Genomic DNA, 17,683 nt, shown 5'->3' with positions numbered 1-17,683 from the left:
GAGAAACGTCCTGTCAACGCCTCGCCCAACTGCCGGACCCTTCAACCTCGGGCACTCCTGGGGTTGGGAGTGTGCGTGTGTGTGTGTGTGTGTGTGTGTGTGTGTGTGTGTGTGTGTGTGTGTGTGTGTGTGTGTGTGTGTGTGTGTGTGTGTGTGTGTGTGTGTGTGTGTGTGTGTGTGTGTGTGTGTGTGCGCGCGTGCGTGCGTGTGTATGTATGTTGGGGTGGGGGTCAGAGAGAGAATGAGAGGGAGAGTTTAATGAAACGAAAATATGAGAGTTTGAAGTCAAGATCTTCAGTTTCATAATAGGTTGAAGTACTTATGACTCTTCGAGTCAAAATAGATTATTGATCATATATTAATAGTCCCGTTCAGTTTGAAAGATACCCATTTCTGTAAGGTTTGACCCCTTGCAGTGAACACTGGTTTACTGTTGTATGGATCTTATTTAAGGCCAAACCAACGTGGGCCTTGTTGTTATGGCCAGTAGCGCCTTCAAGTGGTCAAAACTGTATTAGCAGCTATTGACTGTTGCAGTGGCAGTTGTTGAATGTAGGAGTTAAATTAATCTACATAGCCTATCATTGAGCAATATTTTCTGTTGCGTGGCATTGCGTGGTAATGAAAACAGTAGTAATATGTTTGTGTCAATAAAGGAATTAATCTGGCAAAACAGATGGAAGAAACATAAACTGAAAACAAACGGCACAAATTGAAATAAATAGGTAGAGGCCAGGACATGGCCACTCAATTTCCTGTACTACAGGACACAAAATGTCTGTTTATTCCATCAATGTAAAACAAAGGCCCGCATTGAAAAGGAAAGAAATAAAGGAAAGAAAAGTGCATGGCATTTTTCATTATAACGACTCATTTTGCAGAATCGAGCCCAGTCCAATTGATCCCATATGCCTCCGCTGCGGGGCGCCACGGAGCATGCCAGAAACGTTGTAGTAATTTACCCTCATGCTTCCCATGATTTGTGTTGCCAGATTTTGTGAAAGAAATAAGTAATAAGGTCTAGGAAAACAAGCCCTAGGCCATTATTAGCACTTTAAACCAGCAGTTTAAACCTGTATACTGTAGACATTGAAAATATGTAAATATATTAATAAATATATAGCCGATCTACAAGCTCACAACGCGTCGTGATGCAAAGCATTGTGAGCTCTGCTATTTTCAGAAAACCTTGAAATAAAACATTCTAACAACACAAATCTGGTATGGGGCCCCTGGCACAAAACATTTTCAGATGGGGGTTATAGGGACAAATACATATTAATTTGGGTCCGTGACATGAAAATATTTGAGAACCACTGGTTAAAATAATTAAAATTTTGTGAAGCAAAGCCCAAATAAGCGACAACTAGCCTACACTTTAGAAATAAGCCCAAATAAGCAACAACGACACTTTAGAAACTAGCCAAATAAGCAACAACAACATTTTTGAATCAAGCCCCCCCAAAAAAATGCACCCCGCAACTACCAATATTTACAAGCAACTTCACAGAAATATAAGCCCAATGTCGCTTATAATAAGCGGACATGGCAACGCGAAGTGCTCCCCTGATAGGCTGAAGCGGTCCCTCGTATTTCCAGTGACGGACGAATAGAAGGACTTGTACGCTGAGATGGTCGTTTCATTGGCCAAATGTGGATGTCAATCAAGCAGCAGCCGCGGCTCTCTGCGGAGTGGGTCGTCAGTTGGTTGTTTTGCACCTTGGGAGACGGACCTCCGCAGGAGAGAGAGAGGCTGCTGCATGGAGAGAGCCAGAGAAATATATGACTATTTTCATTAATTCAACAAACACTAACAAAAAACACTAATCACTGAAACATTAATTATCATTATTGTATTTCAAAAAATATTCCAAATATTCCACATTTTATTGCGAGAGTTTTTGAAAATAGCAGGTCTACTCTACAAACTCTATGAGCTTGTAGAGCTGCTATTTTCAAATATCCAGAGAAAGCCTCTTCAAATTCAGTACAGCCATGTCAAACTGGATATAAAAATATAAAAAAAAATCCTTGTTTGAAAATTTGTTTATAGTTCAATTGATGTTTTGTTTTATTTTATTTTTTATTCATTAGGTTATTATTAATTTAGAGGATTGTTGTAGTCGTGTGTGAATTTAAATAAAATAAATGTTATTGCCAGGGAATTAAAACAAAATTGAATAAATTACGTGAAATGTTTGGTGTGGGTGGCTGGCTACAAATTATGTTTGGTATATTTGGCATGGAATAATTCTTATCATGTAAAAAATAAAAACTTGCATTCAATATAAATGTGTAACTCCAATTTGAACAAAATGTGTATGTCTAATAATAAATTAGGGTAAAATAAATGTAGTTTAATTATAATAATAATCTCAATTCATTAACATAGGCAAGTGTAACCATTTGCAATTACTTTTGAATATATAGATTTTGCTTTGAATTTGTAATAAATGGATAGGATAATTAAAATATTGTTCTTTATTAAAATAGAGAAATAAATGTTTATAATATAAACTGTATGTACTGTAATTGTGTAAGTGTAATTCAGCAAATCTATTACTTGATCAATTAGTTGAAAGTAGTGGATCGATGGACTGATAAAATAAACTTATCTCAATTCGTCTACACACTTTACCCTGAGCCTGTTATTTCAGTATTCACTGCAGGTACACATTTAAAAAAACAAAAAATCTTAAAAAACAATATATTTTTTTTTGTGTCAATACTAGGCAAGACATATTTCCCCCACCCAATATTTATTACATTAATGGGTAAAAGAAACTATTAAATTAGCTCTGCAATGATGTCTGTCTGAGATTAATAGAGAGACTCTGAATTTGCCTTGCAATTAAAATAATAAAAGTGCAGAAAAGGAATCCATGGTGTGCAAAAAAATAACTTCCCAGTATAGTAGGCTACATAGTGAAGTGACAGGACCAGACAGCCCGCTCTGCTCTCAACTCCACTGCACTCTGTGCTTCTGGTGTTGCCAGGTTTTGAGAAAGAAACAAGCAACCAGGTCTAGGAAAACAAGCCAAAAAGAAGCAACTTAGGCCACATGAGCACTTAAAACGTCGCTATTTGAAAATAGCCGCTCTATGTGACGCGTTGTGAGCTTGTTGATCGGCTATTTTCAAAAACTCTTGCAATAAAATGTGGAATATTTGGAATATTTTTAAAACATATTAACAGCACAAAACATTTTCATGAACATATTTGAGAACCACTGGTTTAAATAATAATAGAAAAATGTGGAAGCAAGCCTAAATAAGTAAGTACACTTTAGAAACAAGCCCAAAAAACGCAACCCGCAATTAACCAATATTTACAAGCAACTTCACAGAACAATAAGCCCAAAGTCGCTTATAATAAGCGGACATGGCAACCCTGCCCATGATCCCTTGCAGCAATATAAACCTCTGCGCATGCTCTCCAGTCGATAGTAGTTTTTACACACGTCACGTGATACCCGACCAATCAGCTTCGTTCTGAGGGGAGCTGCGGCAGTGATTTAAGGGCTCTGCCCCAATAAATCTGTCAGAACTTCAACAAAGTTGATTTAAATGTATTTCACATCGTTATGAAAATACTCGTGGATTAATCAAGTGACTACATGTTGGCGTCAGATCAATTGGGAGTAGATCGGTCTTCACAGAAGTTCAAAGCGACACAGTTTTTGGAGTCTTTAACTGCATTGTGTACCCGGGGTACACACTCAGGACATGTCGCGGGCCACCGAGACAATTTGTAAAACCATAATAATGTGGTGGAGCTCCAACTTGCTTTTTCAAGCGCCTTGCTTTATTTATTCTGTGCATTTTGGGACTTTTAAGACAATATTGAGACCATGTTGGACTATTTATTACATGTCGTGACTCATGTCATGTTTTTAGCGGACTAAAGCCTACTACATGGGAATGGTGCCTGTTCCACATTTTTTAATAGCCTACCTAGGTGTTAACTCATTTGGCAAATGTGTTGATTACTTGATTATGTTACTAAATTACATTTTCTATACCGTATGCTATTTTTTGATAGACACGTGTACTGTCGAGTTAAACTGGGCTCATCAGTAGCTCAAATTCATATGGGTATGGGCCATATTGCAGGGTTTAAGTTTGGTTGGATGGCTCTTGCAATAGCCCATTCAAGACCCATGCAATAGGTCTAATTTGGAACAATCAGGGACATTCAGTGTCAAATGGGTTACTGCACCGATTATAAACCGAATAGCCTACCCTCAGCAGGATCATGCCAGATGGGGCAATTATTGGGCAACAGTATCTGCCTCTTGTAGTTCATATTATTTTTCAGGTGTCATAATATTTCGGCTTTCAAGACATTAGCTATTCATGGGCTGCAGACCGCGCTACAATCAAATAGTACGGTTGTTGCACATTAATGCAAAGGCTTTCATGTTTAGTTTCTACCTAGTCACATAGGCTATTATTCCTCTTACAGACTTTCACCACCAGGGGTCGCAAACGTATCAGATTCAAAATTTTGTTTTAGGTTAATCTATGCTCTAAGAAAAGAAAAAAGAAAAAACCTGTATACATCAATTGCCCATTGAAAAAACGGCAACTTGCTACCTTGGGAGACCAAAGCAAGACAGTAAGAAATACATTCGCATAGACTAGAGCACTGCATGAATCGCAATGATTACATTGCACGTTTTAAGTGCAATGCAATCATCCTGATTAATTGGCATAATCTAAACCCTGAATATTTGGGTCATGAGCCCTAATCATTTGTCCTTTTGTTCTTATCCCTGACACGTGATAATCTATATTATGATTAATCAACACCAGACCAGAGTGAAAAACAGATTTATCACTCATAAACATAAACAGAATTTACATTGTCTAGTCAGTGCCTTCCTTAGCTATTGCCAATAGGCAATTGAACTCAATTTATTGTCTGGTGTCCATTTGCCTGTTGAACAAGAATGTTAATTACAGTATTTGCTTTCTAAATTCTCAAAGAATTCCATTAAAATGTAATTTAATGGAATTCAAATGGCACACTTTTTGGGTTCACTTGTCTGTCAATTATTCTTGACAAAAAAGAACATAATGGATGCTGTTAATAAAGCTCTGACATAGGCCTGTATAGAGGTAGTAGTAGTACTATAATATGTGCTATCAGTTCCATATTTACCAGTTCCAGTTGAATATTTTTTACAAGTGAAAGTGCAGGTTTCTTTCCATTACCAATATGAGCTGCATACATTGTCCTCCTAGCCTAGTATAGGCCTTCTCAAATGGAATAACAGTGTCCTTAGGAAACCGGGGTCGGCTGTCTCACGGGGGTGGTTGTCACATTGCTACAGCGAAACTAGAGGGCGCTGTTTCCCCATGTTGGTATCAAACATTTGGCAGACTGACAGACATAATATGTTGTGTGTATATGCGTTACAGTAAGTTTCATGTTTGTGAAAAGTATGTAGATGATTAAGCATTTCATAATAAAACACTTAATAATAAAAGAGCATGGTAAATAGATTTATTGTGTGGCAGAGAGTTTTGATGGCTAATAACTTCCTGTTAAAATACACCAGTTGTAAGAATTACAGGGATACCCTTTTCAACCCAATACCATAAAGCTTCCCTCTAATCTAGGAGTGATATTGTAAAGATGTGTTGATGATGAGCAATTCACGTGAGTGTATAAAGTGTGATGACCAACCCGGGTCTCCCCTATACATTTTACTCAGATCCCTCCCTATATGCCTCTTGAAGCTGGTGATGATGTTATTCTGCCTGGAGGAGACAAGGCTGCTGACATAAACTCTCACCACCAACTGAGTTGGACTGACACCTCCTTGTTGCTCGGTCACAGTAGTAAGCATTTAATTTAAATAACAGAATATTGTGAAAGGAGTGTTAGTTTCACCATCACGGCCATCATCATACATATGATGATTGACATTAATCTGGATTTGCAGTTTTTGGTTTAGGTTTGTTGTCACAGAGGAATTCCAAACTCTTTAATGAGGGAAAACATGTTTAAAAAAAACAAGATAGTGGCTCAATTGATGTTTTATGTATCCTGTTCAACCCTTTGATGCTAGACGTTTGAGCACTGGGTGAGAGATAACTTTCATTCAAGGAGCGGTAAATAACCGTACACCATGTTCTCTTATTTGCTCTGTGTCATATTTATGTGCTTATGTCATCGTTTGGCCTGAGATGTCTCTCACCTTTTGCACTCCCAGCCCAAGTTATCGGTTGCATAACCATGCAGTACGAAGTTACTCCAGCTCATTTACTGTTCACTTCAGAAATCTACATTTTTGAATAATCGCTGCCACTAAGTCTTTTCAAATGGGTGTCTGTGGCTAAATATATATCAATTTGGGGGTCCATGACAGGAAAATGTTTGAGGACCACAGCCAAAGGACTATCCTCGTACATCCCCAGTACTTGAGCACTTGTTCGTTTTTTAGTCCTTCATCTCAAGTTTCTTAATGCACTATACTGTATTTTGAGACATGTTGTTTTTGTTTGATTGTCTGCACCATGTATCATAATAGACCTTTCTTTTTCCTTCATTTATTCAGGGAAGCCCATTGAGAGCAAGCTCTCTTTTTCAAGGACGCCCTGATTACAGCATGAAAACAAGTACAGTTATACAATACAATACAATACAATACATAATGAATAACAAATATTTGAACTACATTAAAACAAATCACAGATGCAAATAAATATAGGGTTACATGAAACAGGTGCAGTCACTAATGTAATGTGTCCTATGTCTCTATGGAGACCAATCAAACCAGTTTCAGGGAGTCCTGATGTTTGTTACATTTGTGTGGAGCATAATAAATGAAAGCAGTCTTTCCTTGTTCACTGTTCACATGTGAACTGATATATCTCATGTGTGTCTCTGAACGTGTTGCATGTCAAGTAACCTTGGTTCTAAAAGTGAGGACAGATACAAAGGAAGCTTACCACACAAGGCCTTAAAATACAATGTTGTTCTCTACGAACTGCGAGAGATGGCCAACCCACTTTATCATATAAAACACAATGATGGGTGTGAAAACCATCGCCAGTGATGAATCGCAAAGCATTGTGGTAGACTGCGTCGAGAGGCTTCAGCGTGGAACCTCATCAATGAAGTGTGTGTGTGTGTGTGTGTGTGTGTGTGTGTGTGTGTGTGTGTGTGTGTGTGTGTGTGTGTGTGTGTGTGTGTGTGTGTGTGTACACTCGTTACTAGGCTATACTATATAGCTATTACTAGTTCACACACCCATGAATTTGAAATATGTTATAATTGTCTTTCTCTTGATGATCACCCTGTAAGTAGGTTGCTGAACATAATGTATACAAGTGGGTATGTGTCTCGATATTAGGCCTATGTGTTGTTCTCGGAACCTCCCATCAGTGCAGTTTCTGTCTGTATAGGTGTAGAACTCTCAGAAATCACTCAGTCCTTATATGACTCTGTTGCCAGTTAATCAAATTAGATAGATTAAAATTAAAGGCTATATAAGCCTTTGTTACTCCAGTTTCAGTCAGATAAGAACTGGCAGAACAAGAACACAGCTGTTGCATAAGGTCTACTGAGTTGAAGTTCAAGGTGTAATTCACCCACTCACCAGTAGGATATCAGCCTACTACATCAGTGGTTCTCAACCTCTCTTTTATACAGTCTATGTTCTCAACCCTTTCAGGCCATGACCCCTCAAAATAATCATATTTGAACCACCCTGACAAGCACTTGGAATGTAGGATTACATTTTTTGTTTGATACGATTCCACAGATAAGTGAGCTTGTAAATCGAATTCAAAATGATTGCCTTTTTCTTTTTTGACAATTTGGCCAATGTTTGACCTTTTTTTTTGTATAGTTTGTTGATTACTTTTGATTCAGTAATGTTCTTTTTCTTTTTTTGGTATGAAAAGGGTTACGTAAATTGTCACATCACTGTCATCTGGGGAGCCCTTGCACCATGCACTGTACTACATGCAGGTTAGTGGGGCATGAGTCACGACTGTCCCAGAACCGCAGCAGTTCCATAACAAAGCCTTTGAATGAATAATGTGTAAAACCTGCTTAATGAGTTGAGTGAGTATTTCAAAACAAATATCTGTTTAATATGGTGTCAAATGTTGTGTCCGATACGATACTAACAGATCAAATGAACTCATACCTAATGGTACTTTTCATGTGGGTCCAAATGGACCAATGGTCATGCTTTGTCAAAACATTTTGATGTGCTTCTTTGGTTGAAAGTGCAGAATTATTGCTCCATTTATGTACATGTATTTGCTTGTTTGTTTGTTTCATGAAACAATGTACAGGCCTATTCCATCCCCATGGTGACGTTTACAGTGGCGACATCCTCAGCGCATGTTTATAAAAACAATGAACCAATCACAGGGTAAAGCCATGCTTCGTCGTACGGTTGTGTCGCGCGAAAAGACAAAAATAGCTGATCTACAAGCTCACAACGCGTCGTAACGCGACGCCTTGTGAGCTTGTAGATCTGCTATTTTTACCGCGCGACACGAACGTACGACGGAGAATATGCTATAACAGTCGTTCCGGGTCGTCAGCCAATCACAGCACCAGCGCGGCCTTCCATCCTATGGGATCTAAGCTCCACCAATAGTCATCTCACAACAACCATAGACAACAACAGCTACCAACAACATCCAACTTCCTCCTGGCAAATACATAAAGAAGTACAGTCGTACTTCACTGTTCCAGGGGTTCCATATGAAACTGATGAAAGCGTAGTTACTTTAACCAGGTGATGGTGATAGAATATCAGTGTATAGTTAAGTCGTTACAATCAGTAGACCCCAAATCTTCCACGGCAACAGAGTTTGATTGGATGAGAAAGCAGCCAGCCAGTTGTTTTTAATGGAAACCACCGGCATTTAACCCCTGCCACAATTCCGCCACCGCCACCCAAAACCACAACAATCGGTCAACATTACAACAAGGGATGATTTTAACACAATTATACATGATTTGAACAACTGGTTATAAGATGTGTCTAAAACGAGAGTTCCAGTAAAGATGTATGAATAACGTCGTTATAAAGTCAGTCAGTTGCTGCCTGTCTAGTTTGTGCCAATGGTTGCTGCCCGACAACCAATCTGTCAATCACAGCGCCTTGTCCGTCCCTCCGGGCCATGGGATCGTTACTATAGCCCAACAGTTTTGCCGGCTCGGGCGGACCTCTTTGTCTGACAGGGGAACGCATGCTCTTTTGTTAGTCTTTTTTCTTTGTTCAGACGGGGAAAAATAGGGATCGGTGGTTGAGGGATCCACAATTTCTCACCCGTCGTAATCCTCAAGAGCATATAGGAAAATGCAAATCGCGAAAAAATATCTCACAGAAGGTCTGATCCAGTTCACGATCTTACTCAGTTTGATAGGAGTTCGGGTGGATGTCGACAGCTACTTGAACGGCTACTTCCAACCGCCTCACGAGATCGACTTGGGTCCCAGCTCAGCCTACGTCCAGACCCCCTACCACAGCCTGAGAGACAACCTAGATGGCTACAGCGTCCACCCCAAGTGTCCGAACGAACTGGACTATTTCTTCGCCAGTCGCCGGCTACTGGACGAGGTTCGGACACTCGGGTCGACCCCGCGGTTCCCCACGCAGCTAAACGCGTGGCTGGTCCACCAGGTGCCTGACATTGACAGGACCGGGACCGATGAGCCCTCGGACGACAGTAGCGGCATTGACACCGCCGTCCCCGGGTTGGACAGCACCGCCGGGGAACACCATGCCACTGATGACGGTCAGCACCTGCCTGACAGCGGACGAGAGGAGTGCCAAACAACAAGGCCTTGCTCCACCGGAGCCTGTGAGGAGGATCTGCAAGAGGCAAGTGTTTGTTTGCAGTGATCTAAGTGATCTAATGTACAGTTGGATCACAAGAAAGTTCATTTACTAATGTTCAACAACCACAGGCCAACTGGAGATAGATGCATTAACTAAAAGTTTTCACATAGGGCTTTTTTTTTCTTTTTTACAATGATGGAGAAGCCAGAGCTGTGGTGGTTAGCTATGTGTTGTTAGCTAGCTAACGCCAATCTATGAAGTTATGCAATGATTGGCCATCATTCCACAGGTCACTAATGATCCATGTCACAAGGAAGCACAATTTCGTGCTAAACTTCGGATGTGCATTCACATTTTAACTTCTCAAGGGCTCAGTCTACCGTCACTTTGGGTCATTTAAACCAAGTGGTGATAGTGTGACTAATTTGCAACGTGTGTATCTGTTAAGACTTTAAATTGCATCCAGTACTGGTCGTGTTGTGTTTACAATTACAGTATTTAGCTTAATCCAAACCAATCCAATCCACTTTATTTATAGAGCACATTTAAAACAACAGTGTTGAACCAAAGTGCTGTGCACTCAGTAAAATAGAAATACTAAAATACCAAGAGAAAGAACAATAGACAATAACAGGACAACATATAGACACATTGCCTAGTGGAAACAGCAACTCTCAGTCTGAATTGGTTCAATGCACATCTTCGCAAGTCTCCCAACTGAATGTCCAGTGCACCTGTTAACCTCCATTGTTTAACAAGCCATTGTAATGGGCTACCTTCCCCACAAGACAGAACATTTGGAATTGTGACTTTTCTCCCAGATAAGTGTCATTTTAAGCTACTTCCTCATCAAGTCAACTATATTCGCTGTGAGTCAACGCTATATACGCGTGGTGCCTACATTGTTACTGTTCACATCAACCTGTCAGTGATTCAGATTGGAGTTCCTTATTCGCTGCAAAGGCCTAGATTGCATTTTTATGACTGAAGTTGTACCACTGATTGATTGTCATACTCGTACAATGTCTATCTTCATGCAATCGTTCATAAAGCCCACTTCTGGTTCCCCATAGCGAGCCAGTTTTTCTGGTTCTGGGGAGAGACAGCTGCTACATATAGGCTCTATGTGATCCCAGAGGCCTGTCCTGACTCTGTAACTGTATCCCTCTTGTCTGGCTGCACCACCAGCTGCAGGGCTGTAGAGAGGTGGAGAAGTGAGGCTTAGTCACACGCCCTGTTTGCTTACACAAAAGCAGTGGACCACACTCGCACAGCCCCCCCAAGGAAAGTCCTGGTGACAGAGATCATGTTGACATACAGTGTCTTTGATTCTTCACCTACTTTTTCCTGCACAATATTTTTGTATAAGAGCCCACATTTTGTGTAATGTTTTTAAGTGAGCAAAGGACTACAGTTGCACTGTCTGCAAATTATCGGAGCCATTTTGGGCTGGACGAGCATCTTCATCAGAAGTCTACAAGTCCAAACAGAGAGCCTGCTTAGAACTCTCCCTAGCATTAACATACATGTCAACACGGCAGGTGCTCCCCTTGACTCCTCTCATAGCGCTGTAATGTAATTGGGGCAATGAATTTATGAATGTGAAGAACATTATGTCCTTGCAGATAGGTTGTAACCTACATTTAATGCTGCAGTAGGGTGACTAGGGTCTTGTGGCTATTAGGAGGAGGTAAGCTCTTCCTATATGACTTATAACACTGTTGAGACTTAAAGAGGACCAAAGGCCTAGTTTTATATATGTCTGTTCTCACATTCCCCATTCACACATTCCTAATGCAAAGTGTCCTGGCACACACACATACAAAGTCCTTGAGTTCATGTATCAGGAGCCCATGACCACAGTTGACCGGCAGATAATAACAGTTGTGTCTGACAGTGAGTTAAGCTGGGCTCAGCTCCTTGAGCAGTTACAACCACTGCTCATTACAACAAACTCTCTGCGCCAGAACAGACTATGGATTGTTGTCTCAGACATCCAATTAAAACAATTTTTGGATTGGGCTCACTGAGCCAGAAATACAATGATCTGCATTAAATTGCTCGCAAACAAACCAATAGACTGTTTCTGTTTTTCTTTATTTTTCTCTTTTCTTTGTGATCCTGTCAACTGTCTTAAGTTTTTCTCTCTATCTGCATTTCTTTGCCCCACTAGGAAGATGACACCAAAGAGGAGGAGGCCATTTTACTCAGTCAGCTGACGCAGAGTTCTACACTGGAACAAGAGGTGAGCATCCAGTGTGCACTTCCTTGCTTTATCAATTGGGGCCGATCCCGACACCCATCGATTACCAATGTTTTGACCGATATTCTGTCAAAAATTACAAAATCAGTTCTAATCAATTTGAAAAACACAGATTACATTTCTTCAAAAATAGAAAAAACAAATTGCAGATCTACTACCTCACAACCTGTTGCGAAGCATTGCAAGCTTGTAGATCGGCTAATCGTTTGAAAGTTTTTGCTTTTAATGCCATACGCTAAAAATCTCGGCTGCATAATTGCAGATACAGATGACGTAAAAATAATCGAATAATAGCCGATATATTATACTGGCCAACCCGATATATCAGTCTGGCTCTAGTATAAATATTGTCACATGTGCTGATCAATCGAAGTACTTTAATGTCTGATTTGAGAAGTGTTATCAAACTTGTATCATAAAGTAGTATTTCCCATCAGATTTACAAATGTCATTGACAGAGAGATTAGGTTTATCATACATTTTACGTGAAAATTATGCTTTCAAATTACATTACAGGCCCAATCGGTGATACAAACATAAGCAAATGGTTAGTGCCTCTACCAAAAATGTAAATGGCAGTGGAGACATTTTACTCAGCTCTTAATACTAGAAGGACTAACATAGACAACAGATGCAGTACATGATGTTTAAACAAACTATATTTGCTTATTACACCTTGGTAGAACAGAATCCATTCTTTTTGGCTCCAAACATTCCCATTGTAATGCAAATGATTTCAAGGTCAGTGTTGAAGATATAGTAATCCCAAGCAAAGAAGAGGTTAGCTATTTGGGCTGTATTCTTGACAACAAACTGACAGGTGAAAAAATGGCATCAAAAGTTATCAAGAAAGTATATCAAAGAACAAGGTTTTTGGGCAGAGTCTCCTCCTTTGTCAACTAAAGTGCTCTCAGGACTCTTGCTGGAGCCCTCATTCAATGCCACTTTGACTATGCTTGCATACCTCTTGGTTCTCCAACATCTCAATGTCACTAAAAACAAAGCTTCAGAGTTCAGACCTCCCAAAACAAACTCGTGCCCTCAATACCTTCATACCTGACTAACTACTTCTCCAAAGCGAGTGACACCCACAGCCACAATACTAGAGGGAGCGACAACAATCTGGTAGCACCCAAATATAGAACAAACATGGGAGCACTCTCATTCTACTAGTCTGACTGCCACCAAAATGTGGAATGCCCTGACACCATCCATTAAAAATGTGAATCACTGGTTACTTTCAAAACTAGCCTGAAAAACTATCTATCAGGAGACCACAAGGGGAGGTAAATGCAATTTCCCATAGAAAGGCGGTGTCATTCCCTGCTGACGTTTTTCCCCTTTCTCCTTTGTACAGTGTTTTGCATTTGTTGATGACATATGTATTATTGTTATTTTTTATGCTATGTTGATGAACTGAATACATAGGACCACAATGGAAACAAGTCCCCACGACTTTTTTGTGTTATTCTTTTAGCCTTAATGTCTGACTGTACCTAGTGCTGTTTACATTTCTGACTAATACATTATTCAATCAATCAAAAACAAACGGCACTTGACTTGTTTTGACAATGTTGACAATGTCATGTTTTGCCTTTTTCAGAGCCTGCTGGATAGCCCTGCTACCCTGTCTGACCTGGTGCATCCTCATCCCATTGACATTGACCAGCAATGGAGCAATTTCCTCTCACTGCCTCTCGCGGACCTAGATGTAAGTTATCTCCATTTGATAATGTCAGATGTCTAAAGGTGGCTGCACACCAATGCAGACACACAGTCTGCCAATGTCTCGGTGGCTGTGGCGTTAGGAGGTGTTCACGCTGAGATTTGCTATTCTGTATTCTTGTAAACAATATTTTCCCATGTATTTCAATGATCCTTGCCTGTTGCCGGAGTGGAAAGGCTAGTATGGCTACATTGCAGACATATTTTGGTCACAACGTTTTTGTTATTTAGCTTTTCTTTTCTCTACCACAAAAATAATGTGATTTCGATAGCGTGATGCTTTGTTGACCTAGTTTCAAATGTACAGAATGTTATTTAGATGCATGTGGTCTAAACAGATGCTACCTGTTTACTGTTACTATTACAGTTGCCACCTGTCTACCATTGTTTACCTGATGTCCCAGTTTCTTTAAGGCACTTTCTAGTTTAGATTCTGTTTTAGATCAATTGTATTTCGGTAGTATATATGTTACAGTATGATTGGAGAACCAGTACGATTGAAGAATGCGCGCTCGTTTTTACCACCCACCCAGCACTAGAGGGAGCCACAAGCCAGGCTTGTGCACAAACATATATGGCCACACACACACACACACACACAGTCACACACACGCGCACACACACGCGCACGCGCTCATGCTTTTTTTGGTTTATTGAAAGCAGGACTGTTTAGATACTTTTATTGTGTTCTGGCTTTTGTTTTACTTTCTCCCTGACACACACACACACACACACACACACACACACACACACACACACACACACACACACACACACACACACACACACACACACACACACACACAGTGATCCATGAAAAGAACTATTCTGTCCCTATCGGTTTACAAATCAAACGGCGCTGAGTCGACTAGTGGAGCGTCGGCCGGTCACCGCGGGCACTCGCGCCTGGAGGCGCGAGGGCGCGCTTCCTCGGCCTCAAGCTCCACTAAGTCGGCGCGCCGTGCGTGTGAACGCGTGTTCAGCGTTCCCCTCATAGATATTATGGTTCCCCTAGCGTAGCTTCCTGGTTGCTATGTGGGGGGGAACAACAAAAGACAGGTCTCCGTCGGCGCATCAAAGCCCCGCCTCTCCGCGCTCTCCTTCTCCTCCTCCTCGGAGGAGGAGAAGGAGAGAAGGAGAGGACGGGACGGTTTAAAACGCGAGGAGGAGGAGGAGGAGGAGGCTCCTCTTCCTCGCGAGCCTCGCGTAATAACCCCCCGCCTCGCAGCGCCGTCCTCCTCCTCCTCCTCGCGAGCCTCGCTAATAAACCCTGTCTCGAAAAGCCCCGCCTCGCCCCGAAGGAGCCCCGTGCCTAAAAACGAGCGCTCTGTCTTCAATCGTACTGGTTCTCCAAACGTACTGTGACATATATATATAGAGAGAAATTCTATTTGTAGAGAGCAGGTAACCACGTTTATTTCTATTTTTCTGTAGTGCTTGGCCAGTAAAATTGATTCTGTTTATCCTTTTTAGGACTTGGACCCATTGGTTATGGAACGACTTTCTGATCTCGGCGGTGCCATCAGCCAGGACGTCAGTCTGCGTGATGCCATGGTAACCAGAGCCGGACTCTATGGAGTGATGTCGGAGAGGCCTGAAGGCAGGCTGGCAGCCCAGCGCCCGCCGTCATTCTTTAGACTGGAATCTGCAAATGCCTCTCACTCGCCGTCAGGGTTGAGCCTGGGCAGTGGGGTGCTCCCCTTTGCCTCAGTATGTAACGCGACAAGGAATGTGTCATCGTCCCATGGCACTCTGGATGGTTGTCTGGACGAGGCGGTGTTCGAGCAGATCAACCTGCTCGGTCTGGAGGGCCTGGATACCATGGACAGCCAGATTATGGAGAGTCTGGCGAGCATTGACCCCCGAGTCCTAGAGGACCTGGACTCTGATTCCGGTCTTTCGCTGGAGAGCAGCTCTCAAGGTCCGACCTCGCCAGGTCAGTTGAATATTCTGTGGTTATTCCCTTGATGAAAGTCCTCAATGTGCTTCCATGTAGTCTGGAGTAGGGCTGGGCGATATGACTTCAAATCGTTATCACGATTATTTCAAACTTTTGTCTCGATTATAATTAATGAACTTTTTATGTACAGTATATAGTGAAAATAGTATAAAATTAAATAAACCTTTCTTTTTGATTATTTGGTTTTAAGTCTGTTATTTGTTAGATATTGGTTTCGATATATTTTCGGTTAATTGCCCAACCCTAGTCTGGAGTCAAAAGTGTTATAGTACTTACATTTGACGTCTCATATTGAACTCTTCACTCGCCCAGGTACATTGGAGGTGTCCTCGTCGTCGTCGTCCAGTTCATATTGTGGGGATGAGGGCGGGGCGACGGGCTACAGCAGTGAGGTGGACTCCATCCCCACCAAAGGTGTTGCTGAGTACACCACAGTGTGGTCGCCTGTGGATCTGAGCGAGAGTGTGTGGCACGACCACAGCTACTCCTCCCCTGCTTTCCTCCACCAGCCTTCCGCAGCAATGTTCCCCCACAAAGGCATCAAGGAGGAGCCTCTGAGTGATGACGAGGACCAGTCGATGGACGGGGAGATGAGTCGCGACGAGATGCGTGCCCGATCCATGTGCATCCCGTTCTCAGCCCTGCAGATCGTCAACATGCCCGTGGAGGAGTTCCTGGAGGTCCTGGAGGGCCATGGCTTCTCGTCCGACCAGGTGACCCTCTTGAGAGACATTCGACGGCGCGGAAAGAACAAGCTGGCGGCGCAGAACTGCCGCAAACGCAAACTCGACGCGATCTCGGGGCTCCAGGAGGAGGTGGCGAGGCTCCACGCCCAGAGAGACAGGCTGCTCAGGGAAAAACAGCTCACCACCAAGACGATGGGCGCCGTGGGTCAGCAGATACAGCAGCTCACCAGGGACGTGCTGTCCAGGCTCAGGGATGAATCGGGACAGGCCCTGAGCTCAGAGAGATACACCCTGCAGTGCGGGGCTAATGGAAGGGTTGTAGTTCAGCCCATAAGAAAACCTACTGTCTCCTCAACAGTAGGAAGTAAAACGGACAAGAGGAAGAAGGACAAAAAGTGAAGCAGCGTGGCCTGCTGGGACATGGGTGTTTTGTAGGTTTTTGCATATTTGTGAAATCACTTGCCTGGCTCTGGTTTGGGGATTTCCTTCTTTGAAAGTTTTGGGATTCAACTCTGTTGGGAGCCCAAAAGGGGCAATAACTGAAAAGATATATAAACTCAACGCATCTGTAAATACAACTCCTTGGTTGGGAAAAACGTAGCTTACACACTGGACAGTTATATTTTGCGTATGGTTGTACATGGGCTATTTGGTTACTTGTGTGGGGGTATGGGTGATACACAAGTGATGATATACCAGTGTCTTCGTCATCTCCCACAAATGTTACACTGTTGACCGAGAAGACAGCCACATTGTATGAAGGTCACCATAGCTAACTGGTAAACCACATGAGCCCTAGCGTCCCTATTATTGGGCAAACTTTCTGCAAAAATAGCAGATATACCTGTATTTGTTCACAACGTGACCTGCTGTGAGCTTGTAGATCAGCTATTTTCTGCGAAGAGATTCGTTGTGGTGGGGAGAAAAGGGAGGCTATCAAGTATAGAGCCCTGGGGGACCCCAGCCAATAATGTACCGTATATAGGGTTGAATTAACAAAACAAAATGGAGGTTCAGATTTGGTTCACTCTTGAATACAATATGTTTTTGTGGAAACAACCTAATGTCTGTAATCAGTTGGCACAGTCCTGTCTCTCTCCATGAGATGCAGAGTAACTATTTGGAAGTCTGAAAAGGTAATCTTTCATTCTTAGATCGTCAAAAGGCAGCATCAATACATTTTGCTTATAAGAGCAAATGTAACTTGTAATGTATGTGACAGGAAATTTAGA

General features: G+C 41.9%; 1 protein-coding gene across 2 annotated transcripts; it reads left to right on the top strand.

The window, feature by feature from the left end:
- Nucleotides 1–9,186: 9,186 nt before the first annotated feature.
- nfe2l3 (nfe2 like bZIP transcription factor 3) lies at nt 9,187–17,501 on the top strand. Of its 2 annotated transcripts, none has more exons than XM_080441443.1 (5): nt 9,187–9,859; nt 11,991–12,062; nt 13,684–13,791; nt 15,279–15,741; nt 16,078–17,501. In XM_080441443.1, exons 1-5 carry the CDS (start codon nt 9,335–9,337, stop codon nt 16,848–16,850), a joined length of 1,941 nt encoding a protein of 646 aa, XP_080297569.1. In that variant the 5' UTR covers nt 9,187–9,334; the 3' UTR covers nt 16,851–17,501. The 2 variants fall into 2 exon arrangements, with proteins under 2 accessions (XP_080297569.1, XP_080297570.1); XM_080441444.1 differs by having other exon boundaries at nt 9,187–9,863; nt 11,995–12,062.
- Nucleotides 17,502–17,683: the final 182 nt, after the last annotated feature.

This window comes from Gymnoscopelus braueri, assembly GCF_963280865.1.
Source record: "Gymnoscopelus braueri genome assembly, chromosome: 11".
NCBI lineage: Eukaryota > Metazoa > Chordata > Actinopteri > Myctophiformes > Myctophidae > Gymnoscopelus > Gymnoscopelus braueri.
Note: the sequence above shows the minus strand (reverse complement) of the source record. Positions and strands in the feature narration are given on the sequence as shown.